Source organism: Pelodiscus sinensis, chromosome 24, assembly GCF_052426305.1.
Source record: "Pelodiscus sinensis isolate ZL-2025 chromosome 24, ASM5242630v1, whole genome shotgun sequence".
Classification (NCBI taxonomy): domain Eukaryota; kingdom Metazoa; phylum Chordata; order Testudines; family Trionychidae; genus Pelodiscus; species Pelodiscus sinensis.
The window spans coordinates 24517614-24543671 of NC_143075.1; the positions used below are offsets into that span (position 1 = coordinate 24517614).

The window sequence follows — 26058 nt, forward strand, 5'->3', positions numbered from 1 at the left end:
AGCTCTGACCATTTCCTCGGGGAGGAATGGTCTGGCAGTCGTAGCGCTGAGTACCACCATGGACTTTATTTTCTGCACTGGTACTAATGTGGACTTGTCATTCACCAGCAGGCCTAGAGAGTGGCACGTGGTCAGCAGGGACCTGGAACTGCCCTGGATTAGCTGGTCATCAAGGTACAGAAAGATCTGGAGGTAACAACCACAACCAACACGCATTTGAGGACTCTTGGGGTGTGTCTAGACTACATGCCTCCGTCGACGGAGCCATGTAGATTAGACACACAGGCAAAGGGAAATGAAGCCGCGATTTAAATAATCGCGGCTTCATTTACATTTACATGGCTGCCGCGCTGAGCCGACAAACAGCTGATCAGCTGTTTGTCGGCTCAGCGCGCTAGTCTGGATGCTCCGCGCTGACCTGAAAGCCTTTTATCGACATCCCGTTTATGCCTCGTGGGATGAGGTTTAGGGGGGATGTCGATAAAAGGCTTTCATGTCGGCAGGGGAACGTCCAGACTAGTGCACTGAGCCAACAAACAGCTGATCAGCTGTTTGTCGGCTCAGCGCGGCAGCCATGTAAATTTAAATGAAGCCGCGATTATTTAAATCGCGGCTTCATTTCCCTTTGCCAAAAAACCAAACCTACATGTCTCTGTCGACGGAGCCATGTAGTTTAGACGTACCCTTGGAGCTGTCGACAGGCCAAATGAGAGGACCACAAACTGGCAGGACGGAAGGAAGCAAAGAACGTGCTTGTGGGGATGTGGATGTATGTACCCTGAAGGCAGAGGGCAGCACACCAGTCTCTGGGACCCAGGGAGGGAATGACTGAGGCCAGGGAAACCATGTGAAACTTCAGCCAAGGTAGGTACCAGTTGAGCTCTTGCAGGTTGAGCACAGGCCTGAGACTTCCTTTCACCTTGGGGCTAAGGAAATAAAGGGAGTAAAATCCCCTGTTCCTGAATTCCACAGCGGCCACTTCCACCACGAGTAGCTGTAGAAGTTGCTGCACCTCCTGGTCAAGAAGATGCTTGTGCAAGGGATCCCGGAAGAGGGACGGGGAGGGGGGGTGACTGAAGGGTGTATCCCTGAGAAATGATGTTGAGGACCCGTCAGTCTGGAGTTACAAATGCCCATGGCTGGGAAAAAAATGGGAAAGATGGTTGAAGAAGCGTGTGTGTGTGGGGGGGGGGGAGATAAGGGGGCGGGGAGGGGCATGAGTACTGGATCCACCATGCAGACTGGTAGGTTGCCCTGGAGCATCCCATCAAAACAGATACTTGCTAACCTGCTTCTCCTTGGAAGGGCCAGGCTGCGGGGCTGGCCGAGGGTGGTGAGAGGAGAGATTCCCATTGCTCCTCTGCAGCTGTGTGATGGCTCCTGGTGGGGTTGGTTCTCTTGACTCGGAGCCTGCTGGGGGATGGGGCTGGAGCATACAGACCAAGCCTCTTCAAGCTGGTCAAGCGCCATTGACACCACAGAGCTTGACACCTGTCTGTTCCGCAGACCAGGCCTTGCCATCCAATGGGAAACCTGCAGCGAGCTCTGGGCCTCAATGGAGAGGGTGGACCGAAGGAGCCAAGACGCTCTGTGCATCGAGACTGCAGAGGCCCTGGTTTGAGCAGCCAAGGTGGCCTGGAGAGCCACCCTGGCAGCCACAGCCAGGGGCAGGTGACCATTTTGCGGGGCCTAGGGCAGCACAATTTCGCGGGGCCCCCCTTCACCACGGTGCATGCACGGGGCCCGGGGCGGCCGCCCTGCCCTATAGCCGCCCCTGGCCGCAGCTCCTTCCTCCAGGAGCACTCCAAGTCCTGCCTGTTTTCTCAGGCAGAAAGGCCTCCACCTTGGACAGACCTGGCCCTACGTTGAAGTTGTGTTGCCCTAAGAGCACCTGGTGGGTCGCCGCCTGAGCTGGAAACTGGAGGACGAAGGAAGCTTGTGACCAATCTCTGGGAGTCCGTATTTGTAGGGTCACTGTGGGCCCTGGGAAGGGTCCTCGCAGCAGGAGGGAGGATGCTGGCTGAGGGAAAGGCCCCTAGCATGGAGGCTGTCCCCGTGGGGATGTCTCCGCCCTCTGGGGCGCTGTGCAGCGCTTGGCTGCATGGCAGTGGCGGTCCCCGCTGCAGTGCCCACGCTAACCCCATGGAGCTGCCGGGTCTCCGAGGGACGAAGGCAGGGGGACAGTGATGGATTTACAGGCCCACTAAGGAGCGATGGGGCGCTGGCCCCTCAGCCACTCTGGAGCATGCTCCCTCCGGCCTGCTGCCAAGGGAGCTCTGCAGGGAGGAGAGTCTGGGGTGGGGCAGGACTGTGAGTAAGACTCTTCCTTCTGACTAATGGCTCCTTGAGGGGGGGCTGCGAAGCGCCCCATAGCCAGCGCCCCACACTGAGCTTGTGTAAGGGAAGGCTGGGGCCAAGCCCCGCACTGAAGGGGAGAGGGAGCAGCCCAGGGGACCGGTGATGGGGGAGGGCTTAGGTCCCACTCCCCTCTTTCTCCCACTGCCTGGGAGGTCACATTGGGTGATGAATTGTGGAGAGGCTATTTGGGTGCTGCCTGACCAGTAGGCCTGCTGATGCCCAAGCCAGGTCTGCAACAGAGGCTTCATGTCCCCGTGACACCCCCCAAATCCTGGGCTATAGCAGGGATGGAAACTGTCCCCGGTGCCCTGAGGGCCACGCTGAGGTAAGGCAGCCTTCTTTAGACGGCCTCCGGGTGCCCCCAGCACCCCCCGCCCAGCGCCGCTCTCACCTCCGCCACGCTTCCTGCTCCAGCGCCTGAAAGGGGGAGCTGCTCGCGTCAGCCCTACGCCTCCCGAGCTGGAGGAAGTCTCCTCTGGCCCCTGCATCGCCACGTGGCCCCAGAGATGCATATGGGCCCGTGCCTCTACCAAGGGGGCTGCCATGCAGACCTCCCACAGCCAGGGAACCCCCCAGCACGGCACAGGCTGAGCCCAGCCATAGCCTTGCAGGGAGCCTTCCCTCCTTCCATGCCCATGACCGAGTTCAATGGTCCCACTACATCGCTCTTGAAAACTTACATCTTGATTGGTCATGTCCCAGTAGGGCCGCTCCCCGTAGGACATCACCTCCCACATGACGATGCCGTAGCTCCACGCGTCGCTGGCCGAGGTGAATTTCCGGTACTGAATTGCCTCCGGCGCCGTCCACCGGATCGGAATCTTCCCCCCCTGCGGGAAAGGAGCAGAGACGGCTGTGACTGGCGTAGCGGCCACGGCCAATCTGCGACATGGAGCCGCCAGGGCAGCCAGCTAGAGTCCTGAGCCCTGAAATGACAAATGCGCAGGGCTCCTCCGCACACTGACACAGGCGGCGAGGCAAGGCCTGCCCTTTGGGACTAGCGGGCTACCTGGACATGAGCCAATTTATCCCCCCGTCTTGCAGGGATGGAGCCCTGAGCTGACGGCCGGCCGCTAATGGCCGGGTTATATGAGAGTGCTGTCCTCCTACAGCCTGCTGCAGCCGAAGGCTTGTGGGGCCTGTAGTGGATCAGGACAGCGATACCGTAAATTCCAGATTCGCTGGTGGCTCCTGCTCCGCCAGCGATGATCAACATTCGCTGCCTGCGTTTTCGTAGGCACCCTCAGTATCTCGTGCCAGCTCGGTGCCGGGAGCTAGCACAGTAGACTTCACGAGAGCCCCCACAGACCACAGACTCAGCTAAGATCCGAAGGCACCCGAGTCGGATTTATTGTCGAATGTCGGTAGCCAATGGCCTCCGAGCCCCTACGAATTTTACCCGGGACAATGAACCCGGCTCAGTTGATGGTACTGAGTTCGCTATCGCCCCCTAGGTCGGCCAAAGAGTTACGTCAAGGTTCCCCAGCATTTATAGACAGAAATGAACAACCTGCGATACCCACTGTCCGGATCATCTTACGCACTAAGACACGTTTGGTGCCTCCCCTTGGACTGTCCTCCAAAGCAGCCACTGCCCCCTGTTCTGCTTTCACTCTTGTTTCCGACTATTTTATCATGTGCTCAGTGGGGTGTGCCTGCCCTGCCCTGCGGGAATCGATTCACATGCTCCGTGTGCTTCTACCGGTGCCAGCAACTCTAGTGCCAAGGGACAATGACTTGCACCAACATCTGCTTGTGACTCGGCCTGTCTGTCACTCAGCGTGTAACTCTTGCTCACTTTGGTGCAAGCACCATGGCCTGGCTTCAGGCTCTTTCTTTCTCCTTCAGGGCCAATAGAGTCATTTGCAGAAAAATATGAAACTACAGGAAGCTCTGAGTGGTCTCTTGAGTTTCTCTCCACCCTCTTGCTTTCAGCTCCGTATCACAGTGGAAGGGCACAGGCGGTCCTGTTTAACTGCTCGCGGTGTGCAGGGTGCATGATGCCCCGGGGCGAGAGTTCTCACGCTGGAAGATTTCTGGTTGTCTTTTTGTAACACAGAGTCAGAGAGGCCCAAGTTGGGCAGCTACCGTCCTGCCAACAGAGCCCATGCACTGGAGTCACTGCTGGCTTACGCAGGCTGAAGTGCAGCAGATCTGGCCCATGAGAAGAATTACCTGCCCCCTCTTACTACAGGTCCTGTGGGGTGGAACAAGCTCAGACCACTACAGATCTAGACACAGGAGCAATACCATTACCCACAATGCTCCCTGGGCTTTGATCAGACCCACTGAACTTCAGACCTAAGGGTTTGAGCAGAGGTGTCCCGAGAGAGACGGATGCAGCGAGTGCCCAAGGACCCAGACTGGGGTTGAGGACGTTCCAGAGGCCTAGGCAGAGAAAGCCTTTCCATCCGCCACGCAAGGCCAGCACTACCGGCCAGCACTGTGTCCCTGTCAGCACAGCTCTCCCCTCTGCAGGACAGCTGCCATGCCCAGTCTTCTGGGCTCGCTCTGGGTCATTCCAGCATTTCTCCAGGCCAACTGCTACTTGTGCCAGGAGGCAAAGGCTCACAGTGCTGTGTCTCTCCCCTCCCTTCCTCACGGAGCGCCAGCCGTGCAGAGCAGGAGAGAGTGGAAGTGCACCTTGGCTGCGTGGCTGTTACTCGCGCATGAGCCCCTGCCCAAGTGAAAGCATGTGCCTTGTCCCTCTGCAAGCTTGGCAAACGCTCACCTTTGGGGGGGACTTGGAAAGCTGAAAACACTTACGAGACAAATTAAGTTGTGAGGAAAACATTACATAGAAAAATGTTAATAATAATTGGGAATTGTTTGAAAATACTTTTCTAGATGCCAAAAAGCCAACAATCTCACGATCTAGAAAAAAGGTCACACTGATTGAACAAACAGCTTGGCTTAGAGAGGAGGAGAAATCAGACCTAAAAAACTTACAGCAAATCGAAGAATAGGAAGTTGATAGTAATGCATATAAACCAGAATTTAAAAATTATAGAAAATTGATAAGGGAAGCAAAGGGACACAAGTGCTCTATGGTCAATAAAGTTAAGAAGAATAAGTGGTTTTAAAGTATAGTAGGAACAAGATAAACCCTGGCAATAGGATAGGATAAATGATTACTAGATGGAAATGGTAGAACAGTCAATAATAATGCAGAAAGCCAGAAGTATTTGATAAATATTTTTGTTCAGAATTTGGGAAATGTCCAGCTGACTTAGCTATAACATTGGAAGCTAATGAAATACTTTCCATTCCAACCGTAACTAAGGAGGATGTTAAAAAGAAGCTCCTAAAGCTGGACAGTTTAAAATTAGCACTTCCTGATAACTTACATTCAAAAGGAGCTTTCTGAACTGTTAATGTTGATTTTCCAAGTCTTGGGAAAATTAGGAAGTTTCAGAGGACTGGAAAAAAATGAATGTGGGGGCCAATATTTAAAAGGAGTTTGCATGATGAAAGACTCGAAGAGTTTAGTCTGATTATCTTAACAAAGAGAAGATTAAGGGAGATTTGAACACAGTCCAGGGGGACGGGGAGCAAAGCGGCCGAACACGCAGGCAGCGGACAGCCCAGACGCATCTGGGCTGTCCGCTGCCCGCGTGTTCCGCCGCTTTGCTTCCTCTCCCTGGTCTGCTGGAGACCAGGGAGAGGGAGGGCCCCGTTCGTAACTGCGGAAACTGCCTGTAATAGGGTACTAAGTAATAGCCAGCATGCAATTGTCAAGACCAAATCATGCCAAACCAACCTAATTTCCTTCTTTGACAGAGTTAATCAGCCGAGTGGATGGGGGGAAATAGGAGACATACTAAATCTTGATTTTAGTGACCCTTGTCACTCAGTCCCACAAGAAATTCTCACCAGCAAGCTAGGAAAATATGGTCTAAACTGTGCAGAACTAGTTGAAAAATTGTTCTCAAAGAGTAGCTCTTAATGGTTCACTATCCAACTGGAAGAGTTCATCTGGTGATGACCAACAAGAATATGTCACAGGTCAGGGCAAGGCAATCTTTCCATAACAACGTGGCTACTGGAACGGAGAATATTCTCATGACATCTGTGGCGTGCAGACGAGAGGAGTTGCGAGCACTGTGGAGGGCAGGATTCGAATTCAAAGCAGCTGACACACTAGAGAATTAGCCTGGACTAGCACAAGTGCAGTGGAACACACCCAGGGCGCAGTGTGCAGTCCTTTTCTGAGCGTGGCAGAGCTCTGGCTGTGCCTCATGGGCCCTGGGCTTCTGGCGGACAGTGTCCATCCTCAGGCTCAGCACGTCCCACCGACGGCAGGTTCACAGCCTACTGAGCCACGCTCATCACAGGCTAGTCCATAGGGTAGAGGTGAGGCCCCTTTGTAGTCCTGGTCTCCCTGTCCAGGGACAGACTGTGCAGTGGTGGGGGAACCCGGGCCCGCCCACTAGTCCGGGTTCTGGCCCAGGGACCCTAAGGCAGCAGCAACAGATGCAGTTTGTTCTACTCCCTGTCTGGCAACTACTTCCCTGGGCCACTTCTCCAAGCGATCCCGCCCAGCACCCTTCCTTTGGCACCTGAGCAGCTTATCCTGCTCCTCCACCGCACTCTGCCTGGCCCCCAGATCCCAGCGACCCCTCGCACTCTCCTGCCTTCCTCCTCGCACACCTCCGAACTACCAAGAGCAGCCCTTGAAGCCAGTCTCCTGCTGGTTCTAGGCCAGCCCCTGCCAATTTACCCTGGGAACAGAGACCTACTTAATCTAGGGCTCCCCTATGTCCCTTCGAATGCTCTTCTCTAGCCATCTGATCTCCCCGTCACATTGGGACGTTAACATCAAACGCACGATGAAAGAAGGGGAATAAAGACAGTTCCCTGGCTCCGTCCCGGGGGTTCCTCGAGACGTGGCGGGCTCATACATCTGCGCATCTCGAAGAACCCTGGTCACGGAACCACGGTAACTGGCTTTTCTTCGAGTGCCTTCTCAGGCCCATTCGACATAGGTGCCAGCTGCAACGCGGCTCTTCCCAAGGCAGGACCTCGGGGCTCGTGGCGTCGGGTGCTGCGCGGAGGACCAAGCTGCGGCCCTAGCCACGTGCAGGGCAGGAACGCTGGCAAGGAAGGCCACGGAGGAGGCCTGCGTGCTGGTCGAGTGGGCGCTGACACAAGGGCGTGTCCGAATACATGGGGTTCCCAGGCAAAGGCTCGGAGGAAGCCATCCTGAGCCGGGTGGAAGGCTGAGGCCACTTTAGGTAGGAAACCAGGCACCTGAGCCTTGTCTAGGGGCTCAGCAGGAGGGTCCAATGACGTCGCTGTGCTACGCGGTGCAGAGCGTGGCAGGGCGGGTCGCTCACTGGCCTGGGCTCATCGCCCCGACCCGAGGCTGGACCCTGCGGCGCCTGGACTAGCTACCGAATCACGGCGAAGCGACCGACAATGGAACTGTGCAGGGAACGGGAAATGTGCAAGAGCTCAGGCTTAGATGAGCAGGTTCCAAGCACCGTCACGGCAGGGCAGGGGCCAGAGGCGCCCTATATAGCGCAGCACGTGTGCGCCTGAGTCCTTTCCCCTGCGGGTGCTGCTGGGGGAACTTCCGGCACGGCGAGCCCCACGCTGCATGGGCCTGAGCAGCACCCGGGGTGAGAACCGGCCCAAAGGAGCATGAGTCCCGTTCCCAAGGCTGCTGTCAGGCTGGGTTGGATTCGTGGCTCTGTCCCACGGAAGGGGCGGGAGCTCACTGTCCCGCTGAACTCAGAACTGGCGAGGCCTCAGCTGGAGAACCCGTTCAGTTCCGGGTGCCCAAGCAAGCGATTCCCTCGCTGCTGTTCCCTCCGCGGGGCAGGGGAGCGTGGGGAGGAAAGATGGAGGCAAGCAGAAGAGTCTGTCAAGCAGAAGAACAAAACCAATCAAAAGTGCCTCCAACCTGAGCTCCGGGGAGGGCCGGAAAGCTGAGCCTGTGGTCAAGAGGAACGGCTCCCTGGGCCGTGCTGGCGGTTCATGCTCGGAAGGAGACCCGCTGATCTCTAGGTCCACTGCAGGTGGACAAGAAACGAGCAAGGCGGGTTTAGGGTCGCTGGCGATGGAGTTCCCGGCTCATGCGGACGCGCTGAGGGAGAGGCTGACCAGCGCCATGGCAGCAGCACGGACTGTGCCCGACAGCCCCACAGGGCTCAGACGAGCAGGCGCTTGGCACAGCTGGCCCGTGCTCCCATCACAGGTAGCACAACTCGTCAGCCCTGGCTTGCCCAGAGGCAGCCCAGAAGGGCAGGGGGGTGTTGGAACAGCCTCGCCCGGCAGCCTGGAACCCCTCACCAGTCAGGGAAGCCCCGGGATTCTCAGCTCTGCCTCACCCCAGCTGGCTGCACTAGATGACCTCGAGGAGCACTACGCGCCTGCCACTGGCTTCCCCACAGTCCTTGGAAGCAGCGGATGCTGCGACTGCAGGTCTCCTGTCCAGTGCGTCACTTTGGGGCACTGGCTGGGGGCAGAGAGCCGGCTCTGGAGCAGCGCATGAGGCAGCAAGGAGGAGACATAAAGCACCGACAGAAACGCAAAGAAATCCTGAATTCCCGACTCTGTGTCCGGGATCGCGAACGGCCTCCCGCCGCTGGCTCCAGCCTCCGTCCACCCGGCAGCCCTGCAGTGCACGGGCCTGCTACTGCGTGTCACCCCCTGGGGTGCAGCCCCTGCCCCGCATGGCAAGGCCCATCCCCGTGGCCCTGCCAGGCTTCCCTGTGCGCAGGGCCTGCGGGCTACGGTCGCCCTGAGCTCGCCAGCAGGGCAAGGGCTCTGCAACGCCCCCCCCCCCCCAGTGCGCTTTTGCTCTCCCCCCGCGGCCCCGGAGCCGGGGTCTTACCAGGGCGCTGGTGTAGGTGGGATCTGAGGTGTCGTCCTCCAGGAAGCGGGACAGGCCGAAGTCGGACACCTTGCAGACCAGGTTGCTGTTGACGAGGATGTTGCGGGCGGCCAGGTCCCGGTGCACGTAGTTCATGTCGGCCAGGTACTTCATTCCCGCCGCGATGCCCCGCAGCATGCCCACCAGCTGGATGACCGTGAACTGCCCGTCGTTTTGCTTGGGGGAGACAGGAGAAGTCCCATGGGAGGGGGGAGGGGCGGGTTAGCGCTTTGCTCCCTCACAAGAGCAGGGCGAGAGGCAGGCAGACGGGGCGTGACAAGGAACCGCAGGGCCGGGCCCCAAGAGGCCTGAGTCTGCCCAGAACTCTGCTGCTTCCGGCCGGCCAGGGCAGCTGGAGGGAGAGCGTGTGGAGGGACACGCCCCTTCAGTGCTGCCCTCTCGGGGGTGCTGACACCCCGATACGCCAGGCACGTCGCTCGGTCAGCAAAGGGGGTATTGCTCACCTCCGGCTGCGGCCCACACAGGCCTAGATCTGGCTGGAGGGGTAACCCTGCCCAGTGGCAAAGCTTCCCCTGACCTCAGTAGAGCCAGGATGTGCCCTTGCCTGCGTCGGCACCGTGTGCGTGTGCGTACGTGCACACCCGTGTGCAGTGAGTGCACGGAGCTCGCGGCTGTCTGTGTCTGCACTGTTGCCGAGGCACCTGACCCACGCAGCTAACGGCGGTAAAGTGCAGGGCAGACAAGCCCTGGGCATCGGCTCCTTACCAAGACCAGAACAGGTGTTTGTGTAGGGCCTACAAGTATTAACTCACCCAGGATGTTCACAGTGGTGGCTGGTCTCAGCGAACGTGACCCACTGGGAGCAGCTGGGGCTCAGGTCCCCAGGGACTCGGCACCCTGACGCCTGACCCTGAGCACGTGTGAAAGGGGTCCTGCCTGTGGCTCAGTGATCAGGGTGTGAGCGTGGGCCTGTCGCACAGCCCTCGGGCAGAGCCCTCCAGAGCCCGCAGCGGGGAGCTGCAGTGAGTGAGCCAGGCCTGCCCCCGCCCCACCCTGTCCCAGCATCCCCTCTGCCCCCCTCCGCCCAGCACTCCTACCCGCAGAAAGGAGTCCAGGGAGCCGTTCTCCATGAACTCGGTGATGATCATGACCGGGGCGCTCTTGGTGACCACGCCCTCCAGGTGGATGACGTTGGGGTGGTCGAACTGCCCCATGATGCTGGCCTCGCTCAGGAAGTCCCGTCGCTGCTTCTCCGTGTAACCCGCCTTCAGCGTTTTGATGGCCACGAAGATCTCTCTCTTGCCAGGCAGCTTGAGGTGCCCACTGCACACCTCCCCAAACTCCCCTGCGGTGGGGAGCACAGGTTACACACTGCAGGCCCCCTGCTCTGCCCGGCCACTCAGACACTGCAGGGGGCCCTGCTCCTCCCCTCCAGGAAACATGCCCACCCTGCCACGCACACACCCTGCCACGCACACACCCTGCCACGCACACGGCTCCGGGCCCATGGCCTCGCACCCACCCTGCTACGTACACACCCTGCCACGCACACGGCTCTGAGCCCGTGGCCTCGCACCCACCCTGCCACGCACACGACCCCAGACCCATGGCCTCGCACCCACCCTGCCACGCACACGGCCCCAGGCCCATGGCCTCACACCCACCCTGCCACGCACACATGGCTCCAGGCCCGTGGCCTCACACCCACCCTGCCATACACACATGGCTCCAGGCCCGTGGTCTCGCACCCACCCTGCCACGCACACAGCCCCCGACCCTTGGCCTCGCACCCACCCTGCCATGCACATGGCTCTGAGCCCGTGGCCTTGCACCCACCCTGCCACGCACACAGCCCCAGGCCCATGGCCTCGCACCCACCCTGCCACGCACACAGCCCCCGACCCTTGGCCTCGCACCCACCCTGCCATGCACATGGCTCTGAGCCCGTGGCCTTGCACCCACCCTGCCACACACACAGCCCCCGACCCTTGGCCTCGCACCCACCCTGCCATGCACATGGCTCTGAGCCCATGGCCTTGCACCCACCCTGCCACGCACACAGCCCCAGGCCCATGGCCTCGCACCCACCCTGCCACGCACACGGCTCTGAGCCCGTGGCCTCGCACCCACCCTGCCATGCACACACAGCTCCAGGCCTGTGGCCTCACACCCACCCTGCCACGCACACAACAGCTCCAGGCCCGTGGCCTCGCACCCACCCTGCCACGCACACACAGCCCCAGGCCCATGGCCTCACACCCACCCTGCCACTCACACAGCCCCAGGCCCATGGCCTCACACCCACCCTGCCACGCACACAACAGCTCCAGGCCCGTGGCCTCGCACCCACCCTGCCACGCACACACAGCCCCAGGCCCATGGCCTCACACCCACCCTGCCACTCACACAGCCCCAGGCCCATGGCCTCACACCCACCCTGCCACGCACACACAGCCCCAGGCCCATGGCCTCACACCCACCCTGCCACTCACACAGCCCCAGGCCCATGGCCTCACACCCACCCTGCCACGCACACACAGCCCCAGGCCCATGGCCTCACACCCACCCTGCCACGCACACAGCCCCAGGCCCATGGCCTCACACCCACCCTGCCACGCACACACAGCCCCAGGCCCATGGCCTCACACCCACCCTGCCACGCACACACAGCCCCAGGCCTGTGGCCTCGCACCCACCCTGCCATGCACACACAGCCCCAGGCCCATGGCCTCACACCCACCCTGCCACGCACACACAGCCCCAGACCCATGGCCTTACACCCACCCTGCCACGCACACAGCCCCAGGCCCATGGCCTCACACCCACCCTGCCACGCACACACAGCTCCAGGCCCATGGCCTCACACCCACCCTGCCACGCACACAGCCCCAGGCCCGTGGCCTCGCACCCACCCTGCCACGCACACAGCCCCAGGCCCATGGCCTCGCACCCACCCTGCCACGCACACAGCCCCAGGCCCGTGGCCTCGCACCCACCCTGCCACGCACACAGCCCCAGGCCCGTGGCCTCGCACCCACCCTGCCACGCACACGGCCACAGCCCGTCCAACCCACCCTCACGCCCCTGCCCACCTCTTTCTGGGGGCGGCTGAGTGCATTTGGAATCTCACCACTGGCCCCCCCTTGTTTTGTGCCACCTGCTTCTCCTCGGGCTTACTCAGCCTTCCAGCTGAGGAGCCCACAGCGCTCCCTCTGGGTCAGCGAGCTGGGGCTGGGAGGTGTCCCTGCCTCGTGGGGCTGAGTGTGCCACTCGCACAGCACCCACTGCCAGCCTGGTGCTGAGTCCGGGCATGCCAGCTAGCAGAACATGCCTGGGCTGTCCCCATCTCCTGTCCCCATGGGCCCTGCCTCAGTGGCAAAGGTCCTCCCAGCCCCGGGACTGGCTGCCAGGAGGGCGCTGTGGGGCTGACGGAGCACCCAGCCCCACAAGCCCAGCCTACCTGCTCCGATCACCTGCTCAATTTTGACACAAGAGATGTCAATTTCCTTTGCAAACTCCCTGACGGCCTCATTGGGATCCTCGTAGGTGAAGGGGTCAATGTAAATCTTCATCCCAGGTGTCACTGTGAATAGGGGGGAGCGTCAGAGAGGCAAAGGGCAGGGCAGCCAAACAGCAAGAAGATGCACAAAGGGAAGGAAGAACCCACGTGCACGTGCATGTGTGTGCATGTGTGTGCGTTTACATGCATGTGCATGTGCACATGTGCATGTACATGTGTGTGCACATGTGCATGTGTGTGCACATTTGCGTGTGCATGTGTGTGTGTGCACGTGTGCGTGTGTGCGCATGCTTGTGCATGTGTGCAAGAGGGAAATGCTGCTGCGGGGAAGGGGAGCAGGGCAGGAGACAGGCGCGTGGGAAGGCGCCGGCACCCCCAGGAACAGCGCAATCCATGCAGAGCGTCTTGCTCGCCGAAGCCGGCTCTCCCCAGCAGGCCCCTCCCAGACACAGGGCTCCCCTGGCATGCAGGAGCCTGGCGCCTGGGCCAAGGGAGCCTGCAGCTTATCCCACCCACTGGTTCCCCAGAGACACTGACAGGGCCTGGCAGAGCCGGCCCCAGCGAGCCCATCGCCCCCCAGGCCCAGGAACCTCACGCCCAGCAGGGCTCCCCTGCAGCAACCCAGAACCACCTGAGTTCATATGGGGGAATCCAGACGGGAGCCAGCGAACCCCTTGCCCATAAGGTGTCTCGCCTTGGGGACGCCCAGCCCCAGCTCAGAACACCCCAGCCTGCCCACTGCACTGGCTGCCCCCGATCGCCTGGGCATGTCCCTGCCCCAAGCCAGGCTCTGAACGGGCAGCTCCCCTGCCTGGCCCGAGGGCTCCCCCCACTGCACCAAAGTGTGAAGCCCTGACTGCATCCCGCGAGCCACGGCCACAGCGGTGAGCACAGCGGTAGCCCTGCCTCAGGCCCCCCGCCCTGGAGATGGTGCAGGGAAGCCTCAGGCAAACCTCCCGTCCCTCAGGCCGTGGGGCTGGCGATGCCTGCCACCTATGACTAGCAGGGCACTTGGGCTCCCAATCCCGTCCCCCTGCGCGCATATGAAAATGCTGGTTTATGTGACTTGCTGAAGGCCACACAGCCAGCCAGTGGCAGAGCCGGGGAGCTAGAGAATCCAGTCTGGTGTCCTGCCCGCACGATCTCCTACAAATAACTCCCCAGAGGCAGGGCGGTGGGGAGGAACCCAGCAGCCAGACAGGACAGGGCCCAGGGAGGGAGCCCATCTGGAACTCACCACTGCACACTGGACTCATCCGGGGCAGTTGGCAGAGCCCTGCTCCGGCCTGTCCCAGCCCTTGGGCTGCGAGGGGTACAGCACGGGGCTTCTAGCGGAGCAGACCCAGCCGCTGGGCGAGCCGGTGCCAGGCTGCAAGGAGGCTCACTGCAGAGAGCAAGCCTAGGGCGCTCCCAGGAGGGACGGGGCTCGTGGCACTTCCACCAAAGCCACGTGCACGGCTCCGGCACCGTGGCTGGGCACAGAGCAAGGCCCAGTGGTCGCCCATGTGCCATCCCCGGCCACACGCGCGTCTGTGCACACGCCCCGCAGGGCTGCCCCGGCAGACAGTACAGCCCTCGCCAGATGCGCGGACCAGACTTCTCCTGCGGCAACTCGGCTGCCCGGAGCGGCCGATGGGTCCACGCCGGTGTGCCCAGCTACGCGGGTCACAGGGCCCGGTGGCACCGCTCCCTCCTCCGGCTGTGGCTGGTGTGCAGCTGGGCCGGGAGCCGCGCAGGGTGCGGATTCAGGGACGCACAGCCAGGTGGTGAGTGGGATTCTAGAGAGCGGCTCAGGCCCCCGGGCAGATGGCAGGCCCAGGGGGCTCCGGCACCCGTCCTGTCAGAGAGGATCACGCTCTGCCGATGGAGAGCCCCGCTGGAGGCTACGGAGCCGCGGGTTTCGCACCAGTAACCGGAACGTTGCCCAGTCAATTCCGCAGTAAGTCTGGCTCAATCAAAGAGCTGGGGTACCGGGGAAAACTCTCCCAGTGGCTGGGCCAGGGGGTTTCCCAGGCACGAGCGCGAGGTGCCGGAGGGGCCGTGTGCCTACGTACTGTGGCCACTGGTGTAGTGCTGCAGCTTGTCGGTGTACTCCGAGTCGGCCCGCTCAAAGCCCCGTCTTCTGAAAGGAAAGGGAGCACTGAGCTGGGGGAGGGCCGGGCCGCGAGCACAGCGCATGGCAGCACCATCCCACTGTGCCCATGCAGCCCCAGGGCCCTCTGCCCCGCCCGCCCTCCCCCACCTGCCCTCTGCCCCCATCCCTGCCTAACCCTCCCCACCTCAGCCTCCCTCTGCCCCGGCCTCTGCCCTGCCTCCCCCACCTGCCCTCTGCCCCCATCCCTGCCTAACCGTCCCCACCTCAGCCTCCCTCTGCCCCGGCCTCTGCCCTGGCCTCCCCCACCTGCCCTCTGCCCTGCCTCCCCCACCTGCCCTCTGCCGTCCCCACCTCAGCCTCCCTCTGCTCCGGCCTCTGCCCCCTCCTCCACCTGCCCTCTGCCCTGCCTCCCCCACCTGCCCTCTGCCCCCATCCCTGCCTAACCGTCCCCACCTCAGCCTCCCTCTGCCCTGCCTCCCCCACCTGCCCTCTGCCCTGCCTCCCCCACCTGCCTTCACCTCCCCCACCTGCCCTCTGCCCCCATCCCTGCCTAACCGTCCCCACCTCAGCCTCCCTCTGCCCCGGCCTCTGCCCTGGCCTCCCCCACCTGCCCTCTGCCCTGCCTCCCCCACCTGCCTTCACCTCTCCCACCTGCCTTCTGCTCTTGGCTCCCCCACCTCTGCCCACCTCTGCCCCTCCCTGCCCATCCCCACGAGGGATGTGAAATCCTGTCTAACCAGTTAACCGGTTACATGTTCTAGTAACTGGTTAACTGCTTGAACAGGCGCATGTGGGGGGGGGGGGAGGCTGGCTGGGCCATTCGTTAACAGTAACCGGTAAGAGTCACCTGATGAGGTAAACCATTCCTATCCCTAATCCCCTCCTGCCCTTCCCCCCCCGCCATCGCAGACCGAGCACGGCGGGCCCTGCCCTCACTGGCTGCCCGTGGCAGCGCGTGGCCAGCGCCCGGGACCCACCTGTTGCACACGATGACGATGACGACCAGGGCGATGAGGAAGACCAGCCCCGCGGCGGAGGAGCCGATGATGAGCGGCAGCTTTTCCTGCACACTGGTCTGGTACTCGGCTGGCGGGCAGGACGGGGGCGTTAGGAGTGCGAGAGCCCGGCACGGGCCCTGCTCACCCACGGCGGGAGCACTCCCCGCAGGGCAGGGGGAGGGGTGGGGTCTCCCGGCTCAGCGGGAGAGGGGAATGAAGCGTCCTGTGCGGATCCCAGCTTGGTGAGGGCCCACAGCCACCCTCTGGGCCCTTCCGCTCCCTTGCGCCCCGCCAGGCCGGGTGGGTGAGACTCAGCCTTGGGCCAGGCAGGGACAGCACCTCCCCGAGCAGGCCCCCTGCTAAGGCCCGGGGCTGTCTCTGGGCCCTGGGGAGCCATGCCTGCCGGTCTCACCTTCGGTCATGGTCTGGAAGTACATCTTGCCACTGTAGCGCCCGTACCCCGCCACGGTGCGCGCCCGCACCTGGAAGACGTAGATGGTGCCAGCCTTGAGGTTCTGCACAGTCATGGTGTTGGTGGGGCTCTTCACTGCTGTGGCATTGAATTCACTCAGATCCTGCCAGGGAAACAACGGCTGCTGCCAGAGAGCCGGACCCGGGCCCCCTGCCCGCGCGGGCGCCAGGCGCTTGGCCCCCCACAAGGCTCCAGGGAGCCGGAGAGGAGGGCTCCCCTCACTGCGCTGAGGACCAGGAGCAGGAATGCTCGTCTGAGGGGCTGGCTGCATAGAACAGGGGTCGGCAACCTACACCCGGAGCCGATTGCCAGTGGCACGTGGGGCAGGAGCTCAGCCTAGTCCCTCTGCCCCTGCGAGCCTCGTGGCTGCAGCAACAGCTCCGGGGGCGGGAGGGGAGGCTGCGGATTGCGCCCACCTAGCTTTGTTGCAGCAGAGAGCTGGTGGAAGCAGAGGAGCTGCTGCTGCTGCTGGGCTCAGCCAGGCGAGCTCCTCTGGCAGCAGGGTCGTGGAGCTACAGTGGGGTGGGGGGACAGCCCGTGCATGCCGGCCTGCAGTGGGGACAGAGAGCCGCCCTGCAGGGGAAGCCCGTTTGGGGCTGTGGCGACGGAGCTGGGGCTGTGGCAACCTAGCTGGGGCCGGGGCAGGCCTGACTGGGGCTGCACGCCGGCCGGCAGCAGGGCTGGGGCAGCGGTGTCACCCAGCCAGCAGTGGGGCTGAAGGAGCCGGTGCAGGGAGGGGACTTGTGGCAGGGGACCATAGTTCCCTCTACGCTGCGTGGCTGCGCGACCACACAGCTATTTTCTGAGCTCCTCTCAGAAGCTCAAAGCTCCCAGGCAGGCAGGGCGCCCAGTTTATGCAAATGAAGCCCGGGAAATTCAAATCCCGGGCTTCATTTGCAAGTGCGGTATGTCTACATTACCCCGCTAGTTCGAACTAGGAGGGTAGCGTAGACAGACCCTCAGTACCCTCGGATGCATTAAAGCCGGGCCCATGGATTTGTGTAAGTTTAGCTTTGCTAAATAATTCCTAACACGTTCTTTCCCCACCAAGGGCTGTCCACCTCCTTCCCATACTGCGTTGCCTAGCGCATTAGTCTGGGAGCTGACCGTCTCCGTGAAGACAGAGGCAAAGAAAGCATTGAGTACCACAGCTCTTTCCCACATCATCTGTCACTAGGTTATCTCCCTCATCCAGTAAGGGCCCCACACCCTCTCTGATCACCCTCTTATTGCTAACATTCCTGTATAAACCTTTGTTACCCTTCACATCCCTTGCTAGCTGCAATTCCAATTGCGCTTTCACCTTCCTGATAACTCCTCTGCATTCTCGACCAATATATTTATACTCCTCCCTAGTCATCTGTCAAAGTTTCCACTTCTTGTAAGCTTCCTTTTTGTGTTTAAGCTCACTAAGGATTTCTCGGGTAAGCCAATCTGGTCGCCTACCATATTTGCTTTTCTTGCTGCGCATCGGAACGGTTTCTTTCTGTGCCTTTAATAAGACTTCTTTAAAATACTGCCAGCTGTCCTGGACTCCTTTCCCCTTCATGTTAGCATCCTAGGGACTCCTGTCGATCAGTTCTCTGAGGGAGTCAAAGTCTGCTCTTTTGAAGTCCAGGGTGTGTATTTTGCTACTCTCCTTTCTTCCTTTGGTCAGGATCCTGAAATCGACCATCTCTTGATCACTGCTTCCCAGGTTGTCACCCACCTCTACTTCCCCTCCTAGTTCCTCCCTGTTTGTGAGCAGCAGGTCAAGCTGTGCATGGCCCCTGGTCAGTTCCTTCAGCACTTGTACCAAGAAGTTATCCCCAACATTCTCCAAAAACTTCCTGGATTGCCTGTGTACTGCCATATTGGTCTCCCAACAGATGTCAGGGTGATTAAAGTCCCCTGTGAGAACCAGGGCCTGCGATCTGGATGTTTCTAGGTGGGTCGCACAGGGATCTATACTGGGTCGGGTACTATAGGCTTATAAAAGTTGAGGATGACACCAAGCTGGGAAGGGTTGCCAGCACCTTGGACAGGATGAGAATTGAAAACGAGCTTGGTAAGTCGGCGAATGGGCTGAAATGCCACAGGACACAGGACCAGGGGCGAGTGCAGAGAACCCCAGTTAGGAAGGAGAAATCGAATGCACAAGTCCCAACCAGGAGCAGCTAGCTGGGTTGCAATGCTGCTGCTGGACACTCCTTCCCCCTCCGGGCATGGCCAGTGGGGGCAATCACTCCTGTCCCCTCCGGGCATGGCCAGCGGGTGCAATCACTCCTGTCCCCTCCGGGCATGGCCAGCGGGGGCAATCACTCCTGTCCCCTCCGGGCATGCCCAGCGGGTGCAATCACTCCTGTCCCCTCCGGGCATGGCCAGCGGGGGCAATCACTCCTGTCCCCTCCGGGCATGGCCAGCGGGGGCAATCACTCCTGTCCCCTCCGGGCATGCCCAGCGGGTGCAATCACTCCTGTCCCCTCCGGGCATGCCCAGCGGGGGCAATCACTCCTGTCCCCTCCGGGCATGCCCAGCGGGGGCAATCACTCCTGTCCCCTCCGGGCATGGCCAGCGGATGCAATCACTCCTGTCCCCTCCGGGCATGGCCAGCGGGGGCAATCACTCCTGTCCCCTCCGGGCATGCCCAGCGGGTGCAATCACTCCTGTCCCCTCCGGGCATGCCCAGCGGGGGCAATCACTCCTGTCCCCTCCGGGCATGGCCAGCGGATGCAATCACTCCTGTCCCCTCCGGGCATGGCCAGCGGGTGCAATCACTCCTGTCCCCTCCGGGCATGGCCAGCGGGGGCAATCACTCCTGTCCCCTCCGGGCATGGCCAGCGGGGGCAATCACTCCTGTCCCCTCCGGGCATGGCCAGCGGGTGCAATCACTCCTGTCCCCTCCGGGCATGGCCAGCGGGGGCAATCACTCCTGTCCCCTCCGGGCATGCCCAGCGGGTGCAATCACTCCTGTCCCCTCCGGGCATGGCCAGCGGGTGCAATCACTCCTGTCCCCTCCGGGCATGCCCAGCGGGTGCAATCACTCCTGTCCCCTCCGGGCATGGCCAGCGGGTGCAATCACTCCTGTCCCCTCCGGGCATGCCCAGCGGGGGCAATCACTCCCTTCTTACCTCCTGGGGCAGGCCCTGCCAGGCCAGTGCAGTGTAATGCCCCATTCCCACAGCTCAGCTCCCTCTTGCTCCTCTACCACAGCAGCCTTCCTTTCTCCTCAGGTCTGTCTAACCAGCTCCCATGGGGGCTTTAATTGCCCCCTCCAGGCCCGTCCCTTCCATCTGGCAGGGCTTTGAAACCTCCTTTGGGCAGCTGGGTTGCCTGTGCCACTCACCCTGGCAGGCTTGTTGGGATGTCTGGCCCAGGCCCTGGGCATTTTGCAGGCACGTCTGCCCCACTGGCATGGCCACGAACCAATTTATTGAGCTTGAAAATTTTGACAGAAATTTGTTTCCCTTTTTTGGTTTGTAACAGTTTCAGTCCTGTCAGTGAGCACCCCCTAGCGGCTACAAAGGGGCTCACAACAACCACCTCGCCCAGGCCAATTGGCAGTGGAGGTCCAGGGTCCCCCCTCGCCCGTGGTCCACAGGCTAGCCACCTGTTGCAGGATCTAGCCTTGGTTCATTGAAAAGGTCCAGCTCCCACTCGGCGCTGGCCCAGGTGCTGATGCTCCCAGCCAGCCCAGAGTTCCAGCCAGGTTGAGCTCCAGGAAGGAACTAACTGACCTGCCCTCAGCAGCTCCTTATATACCAGGCTGCTGACCCCTGATTGGATGCAGGGCCAGCTGCCCTTCTGCCCTGCTTGGAGGCCCTCTCCACTGTCCCTGCTGCTGGCCAGGGTGCTGAATGGCCACCAGTGGAAGATGGGGCTCTGTCCACCCCATCCCGTTGTTTTTGAAAAGTAACGTTTCCATTTTGAAACTGAAACTGTCCATTTGAAACATATTTGATTTGGAAAAACAAGCCCACAGCTATTAAATCCAAACCAGGCAGGGAAGGAAAAATACCAAAACCTAACAGGAGACATCAAAGCAAAAGCAGAGCTGCAAGGGGGGAAAAGGCTCTATAAAAATCATCAATTTTGAGACAAATTGAAATATTTTTGTAAAAATTACAGTTTTCAAAAATTGCCACATTTTATTTAACCATTTTTTAAATAAAAATGTGTCACCAGCTTGAACTGGGAGGCGGCTATTCCCTTTGCCTGCATCAGCGGTGACACGTCAGAGCCAGCCCAAACTGGGGACCAAATTACCAAGTGTCTGATGCTCAGCCCCTGCAGGCCACATGTGGAAGTCTGGCCCGTGGGACAGTTTGGCTACTGTTGCCCATACACAGGGTTGTCAGATTCTGCTGGTTTCCATCTGCGTAGCTTTTCCTGCTGGTCTTACTGAAGTGACATGCACTTAGAGCAAAGGCACGAGGCAAGGGGGTGCTGACTGCACCCAACACTGGCACTGAGGGCCGGGCGCTCCCAAGCACAGCCCCACTCTGCTTCAGTCGGCTCCACCCACAAATTCCAGGGACACAAAGCTCCCGTTCCAGGAGACTGTCTCAGTCACGACAATCTTGCAGCCCACTGAGATGAGGGTCTGTTTTGGGACTGGTTCTGTTCAATATCTTCATCAACGATTTAGCTATAGGCATGGAAAGTACGATTCTTAAGTCTGCAGATGATCCCAAGCTGGGAGGGGTTACAAGTGCTTTGGAGGATGGGTCAGAATTAAAGACAGATCTGGACAAACTGGAGAAATGATCTGAGGTCAATAGGATGAAGTTTAATAAGGACAAATGCAAAGTGCTCCACTGAGGAAGGAACCATCAGTTTCATTCACACAGAATGGGAAGCAGCTGTCTAGGAAGGATACTACAGAAAGGGATTGAGGGGTCATAGTGGATGACAAGCTAAATATGAGTCAACAGTGTGACACTGTTGGGAAAAAGCAGACATCAATATAGGACGTATTAACAGGAGTGTTGTGAGCAAGACACGAGAAGTCCTTCTTCCACTCGGCTCTGCACTGCGTAGGCCTCAGTTGGAGCATTGTGTCCAGTTCTGGGCACCACATTTCAAGAAAGATGGAGAAACTGGAGAGAGTCCAGAGAAGAGCAACATGAACGATGAAAGGTGAGCACAACATGAGCTATGAGGGAAGACTGAAAGAACTGGGTTTGTTTAGTTTGGAAAGGAGAAGACTGAGGGGGACATGACAGGAGATTTCAAGTATCTAAAAGGGTGTTATAAGGAGGAGGGAGAAAAATTGTTCTCCTTGGCCTCTGGGGATAGCACAAGAAGCAATGGGCTTAAACTGCAGCAAGGGAAGTTTAGGTTGGACATTAGGGAAAACTTCCTACCTCACCCCCTGGGCTCTAGCGCCCTCCCCTAAAACCCCGACCTCTCCTCTGTTCTCACTCCCTGGGCTCTAGCACCCTCCCCTCACACCCCGACTGCTCCTCTGCTCTCACCCCCTGGGCTCTAGTGCCCTCTCCTCACACCCCGACTTCTCCTCTGCTCTCACCCCCTGGGCTCTAGCACCCTCCCCTCACTCCTCGACTGCTCCTCTGCTCTCACCCCCTGGGCTCTAGCGCCCTCCCCTCACTCCACGACTGCTCCTCTGCTCTCACTCCCTGGGCTTTAGCACCCTCCCCTCAAAACCCTACTTCTCCTCTGCTATCACCCCCTGGGCTCTAGTGCCCTCGCCTCAAACCCCGACTTCTCCTCTGTTCTCACCCCCTGGTCTCTAGCGCCCTCCCTTCACACCCCGACTTCTCCTCTGCTCTCACCCCCCGGGCTCTAGCACCCTCCCCTCACACCCTGACCTCTCCTCTGTTTCACCCCCTGGGCTCTAGCGCCCTTCCCTCACACCCCGACTGCTCCTCTGCTCTCACCCCCTGGGCTCTAGCGCCCTTCCCTCACACCCCGACTGCTCCTCTGCTCTCACCCCCTGGGCTCTAGTGCCCTCCCCTCACACCCCGACTGCTCCTCTGCTCTCACCCCCTGGGCTCTAGTGCCCTCTCCTCACACCCCGACTGCTCCTCTGCTCTCACCCCCTGGGCTCTAGTGCCCTCTCCTCACACCCCGACTTCTCCTCTGCTCTCACTCCCTGGGCTCTAGCACCCTCCCCTCAAAACCCTACTTCTCCTCTGCTCTCACCCCCTGGGCTCTAGCGCCCTCCCCTCACACCCCGACCGCTCCTCTGCTCTCACCCCCTGGGCTGTAGCGCCCTCCCTCACACCCCGACTTCTCCTCTGCTCTCACCCCCTGGGCTCTAGCGCCCTCCCCTCAAACCCCTACTTCTCCTCTGCTCTCACCCCCTGGGCTCTAGCGCCCTCCCCTCAAACCCCGACTTCTCCTCTGCTCTCACCCCCCGGGCTCTAGCACCTCCCCTCACACCCTGACCTCTCCTCTGTTTCACCCCTTGGGCTCTAGCGCCCTCCCCTCACACCCCAACCGCTCCTCTGCTCTCACCCCCTGGGCTCTAGCGCCCTCCCCTCACACCCCGACTGCTCCTCTGCTCTCACCCCCTGGGCTCCAAAGTGCCCTCCCCTCACACTCCTCGCCTCAGCCCTTCCTCTGCAGGCTGGTCTTGCCAATGCACGTGTGCTGCTGACACAGGGCATGCCTATGCTGCAGTCACAGGCTGTACTGCTGGTGGGACAGGAAAAACTTGCTAGCTGCAATTAGGGTTACCAGGTAGCTTCAGAAAAAATTTCAGACACATTTGATGGGGTGGGGGGGGGGGGCGGCAGAGACCGGCCAGGAGGGGAGCGGGGCTGGCCGGGAGTGGGTGGGGGGGACGGGAAGCAGGGCTGGCTGGGGGAGAACTGGCCAGCAGGAAGCAGGGCTGGCGGAGGTGGGGGGAGGGGGTGGGTGGGGGGGACGGGAAGCAGGGCTGGCTGGGGGAGAACTGGCCAGCAGGAAGCAGGGCTGGCTTGGAGGGGGTTGGGAGGAGGGGGCTGGTCGGGAGGGTTCGGGGCTGGCTGGGGGGAGTGGGGGGTGGGGAGAGAATCACTGCCTGTCCCGCGCGTGATCCCGGTGAAGTACGAGTGAGTCCGGCTACGGCTCCACAAGGCGCTTGACCAGCGCTCAGGGGCACGGACGGGGCTTCTCCTCCTCCTCAAGGCGTCACTCCTACGTCAGACGCAACCAGAGGCTCCCAGCGCCGATCGCGCCCCCTCCAGCCACTCGCCCTGCCCCCGCCAGGCTTCCTTCGGGCGCCCAGCCGGAAAACCAGAAAATACCGGACATTGCACTGGACAGAGGGCCCAAAAACCGGACACCTGGCAACCCTCGCTGCAATAGGCCAGCAGGACTGGCACCTGACTTCAATGGGCCCTGGGCAATGTGTGTGTGTGTGGGGGGGGGGGGGACTTGGCTCCGGACCCTTCCTGGAAGGGGCATGGTGAGGGGCAGCCAGTCCTCAGAACTGCCTGGGGCTCCGGAGGCCGTGTAAAGGGCCGAGGGCTCCAGCGGCCATAGTAGCAGCAGTCCAGAGTGCTGGGCCCTTTGACAATGCGGGGCCCCGGGGCCCCTTTTCCCTTCCTTGTCAGCAGCCTGGGGGCTGCACAAGTCCTCCTGGAGCAGCCTGCGCTGCTTTCACAGCTGTGCGGCCTGGGCCAGCTGGGTGAGCTGCAGCACCGACAGGGGTGTCTGCACAGGGCTGGCAATGGACAGGCAAACAGCCACCAGGCTGGCACCTTTCGGAGCACGCCAAGCCCACTTGTTCTTCCACTGCCTGGAGTCCTTCCCTGTGCGACTGTCATGGGCAAGGGGAGCGCTGACCAGCACCTGGTGACTAAAGGGTTAACTCAGGTACCGAGCAAGGGTGTTGCGGGGCTGGGAGAGCCAATGGAGATTTGAATGGGATCTGGACTCTCTGCCTGTTTTCCTTCCGGGAGAGAGAGAACCCAGGAGTGAAGAGGCACAGAATGACTGAAACTCAGGCAGGACTGCCAGGCCCCTGCAGGCTGAGCAAAGAGAAAAGGAGACGTGAGCACCAGGGAAACGTGAGTCCAGTCACGGTCAGGGACATTTGTCTTTATTTTGTGGTTTGGTTTGAACTGCTCTGTGAGTCTAGCCCTCCCCTCCCCATGCACCACCTAAGCACCGTGCCAGAGATCTTCCTCTGCTTTTAATGTGTTTTCCTAGGTGGTAGATCTAGCAACCTAGGATGCTTTCCCAAGCGTGTCTTTTGTTTTGTACTAAAAATCACGTGTGTCCTGGCAGGTCTGGCTGTGGGTATCTGCAGGCTTCTGACGGAGGGTCAGCTACCAGACACGGCAGCTTGTTTTCCTCTTTTCTTTTTCAAGCTCTTTTGGGGCAAAGAGCTTAGGGTACCTCTGGGGGTGGTTTCAAATGTTCATCCCTGTTTTTTTAGGGACAAAAAAGCACTTGATGGTGGCAGCAATTCCCCAAAATCTGGGTATTAGGATTCTGGGGGAAGTTTTGTAACCAGGGCCCGTGGAGACGAGGTTTTGGAGCTCTCTTGCAGCCCTCACCTTCTGCACTCGGAGTGCCAGAGTGAGGATCAGCCCTGACAGTGACACACTGCACCAAATGCCAGGGTGGCTTGGGCCTGGGCCCGTGCTTTGTTCCATGCTCCACCCGCCTCGGGGCTCCTGTGACCACAGGCCAACTCAGCACAGGCTGGCCACCTAAGCCGCCACCACTGCCGGGGTCAGAACAGCTCAGCTCTTGTGCATCTGGACCAATGACCAGCTAAGCCCTGATGCAGCGAGGCTCTTAGGAGCCAGGGCGGTGGCTTGTGTGCCGAGCTGTCCAGCTTTCCTCCCTCTGCTTTCCTTAACTCCATCTGGAGACCAGAGGTTCTTCATGACGGAGCCCAAAGCTTTTCCATGGGAAACCCCTGTTTTCCAGGGGCTCACAACCTTTGGGGCTGGAATTCTCCAGGGCTGGTTACCACCCAGGGGTGAATCTGTTTGGAAACTTTCAGCAATTCTGGTATTTTCAGCAGAGCAAGCACACTTCTCCCATGATAGTACAATGGTGCTACTTTGAAACAGCATCCAAAGCATTTGCGGTAGGGAGCTGAAATGGAGCAAGCAGAGATACCTTAGGGAGAAGAGGGCTTTTCCCCTGGGTCTTGCTTAGTAATGAGGGCTAAAAATCATAGGTTGGATCCATATGATGGTTTGAATGACAACTAGAGCTGCTTGAAGCTCAGAGTTTCTGCTCTGCAGGAAATACTGACGTGGAAACCGGCTTTAATTCCAAACTCAAACAAAACCAACATTTCACATTTTCTCTGAAATCCACTTTAAGAAAATTGTTTTGGGCCAACTGAAACATTGTGCAGTGATCAAATCAAAGCCTTTCATTCCAATTGTGACATTTGCACTTTGTACTGTATTAGATTATAAGATAAAATCAATTTTGAAAGGAAAAGACGTTTCCCAATGAAAGCTGGAGGCAGGATTTTCAGTTTTGGGGATGGACCAGAGCAAGGAGGAGGACAGGCAGTCGTAGGGACAAGGACCAACTTGTCCCATAGTATCACTCTAGCACTGGTACCAGATGCTACCTCTGCAAGCAACCGGAGGGTTTGGGTTAGAATTAAGGATGTGAAATAACAATTAATTTACTAGTCAAGTCGTCAATGCAATTTCCATCGACGACTCGACTAGTCGATAGGCATGTCCACATTTCTCCTTTGAAATGCACAAGAGCCTGTGCATTTCAAAGCGGAAGTGCCCGTGTCACGTTATTGGATTGTGAGAGGAGCAGCCGGGTCACTGCTGCACCCATGCGGGGGTGTTCGCCCCAAAA

At 59.9% G+C, this 26058-nt stretch overlaps 1 protein-coding gene across 3 annotated transcripts in view; it reads right to left on the reverse strand.

Annotated features, from left to right (window-relative positions):
• Positions 1–26058, reverse strand: part of EPHB2 (EPH receptor B2) — a 269656-nt gene that overhangs the window by 39566 nt on the left and 204032 nt on the right. The window contains exons 7-13 of one of the 3 annotated variants that reach the window (XM_075906629.2): positions 16222–16384; positions 15789–15897; positions 14771–14835; positions 12657–12779; positions 10294–10541; positions 9197–9412; positions 3039–3188 (exon numbers count right to left, since the gene is read on the reverse strand). In XM_075906629.2, the coding sequence (XP_075762744.1) occupies positions 3039–3188; positions 9197–9412; positions 10294–10541; positions 12657–12779; positions 14771–14835; positions 15789–15897; positions 16222–16384 (1074 nt within the window). Of the gene's footprint in view, positions 1–3038; positions 3189–8169; positions 8373–9196; positions 9413–10293; positions 10542–12656; positions 12780–14770; positions 14839–15788; positions 15898–16221; positions 16385–26058 lie in introns of those variants that run through there. The other 2 variants (XM_075906628.2, XM_075906630.2) reach the window with 2 other exon arrangements.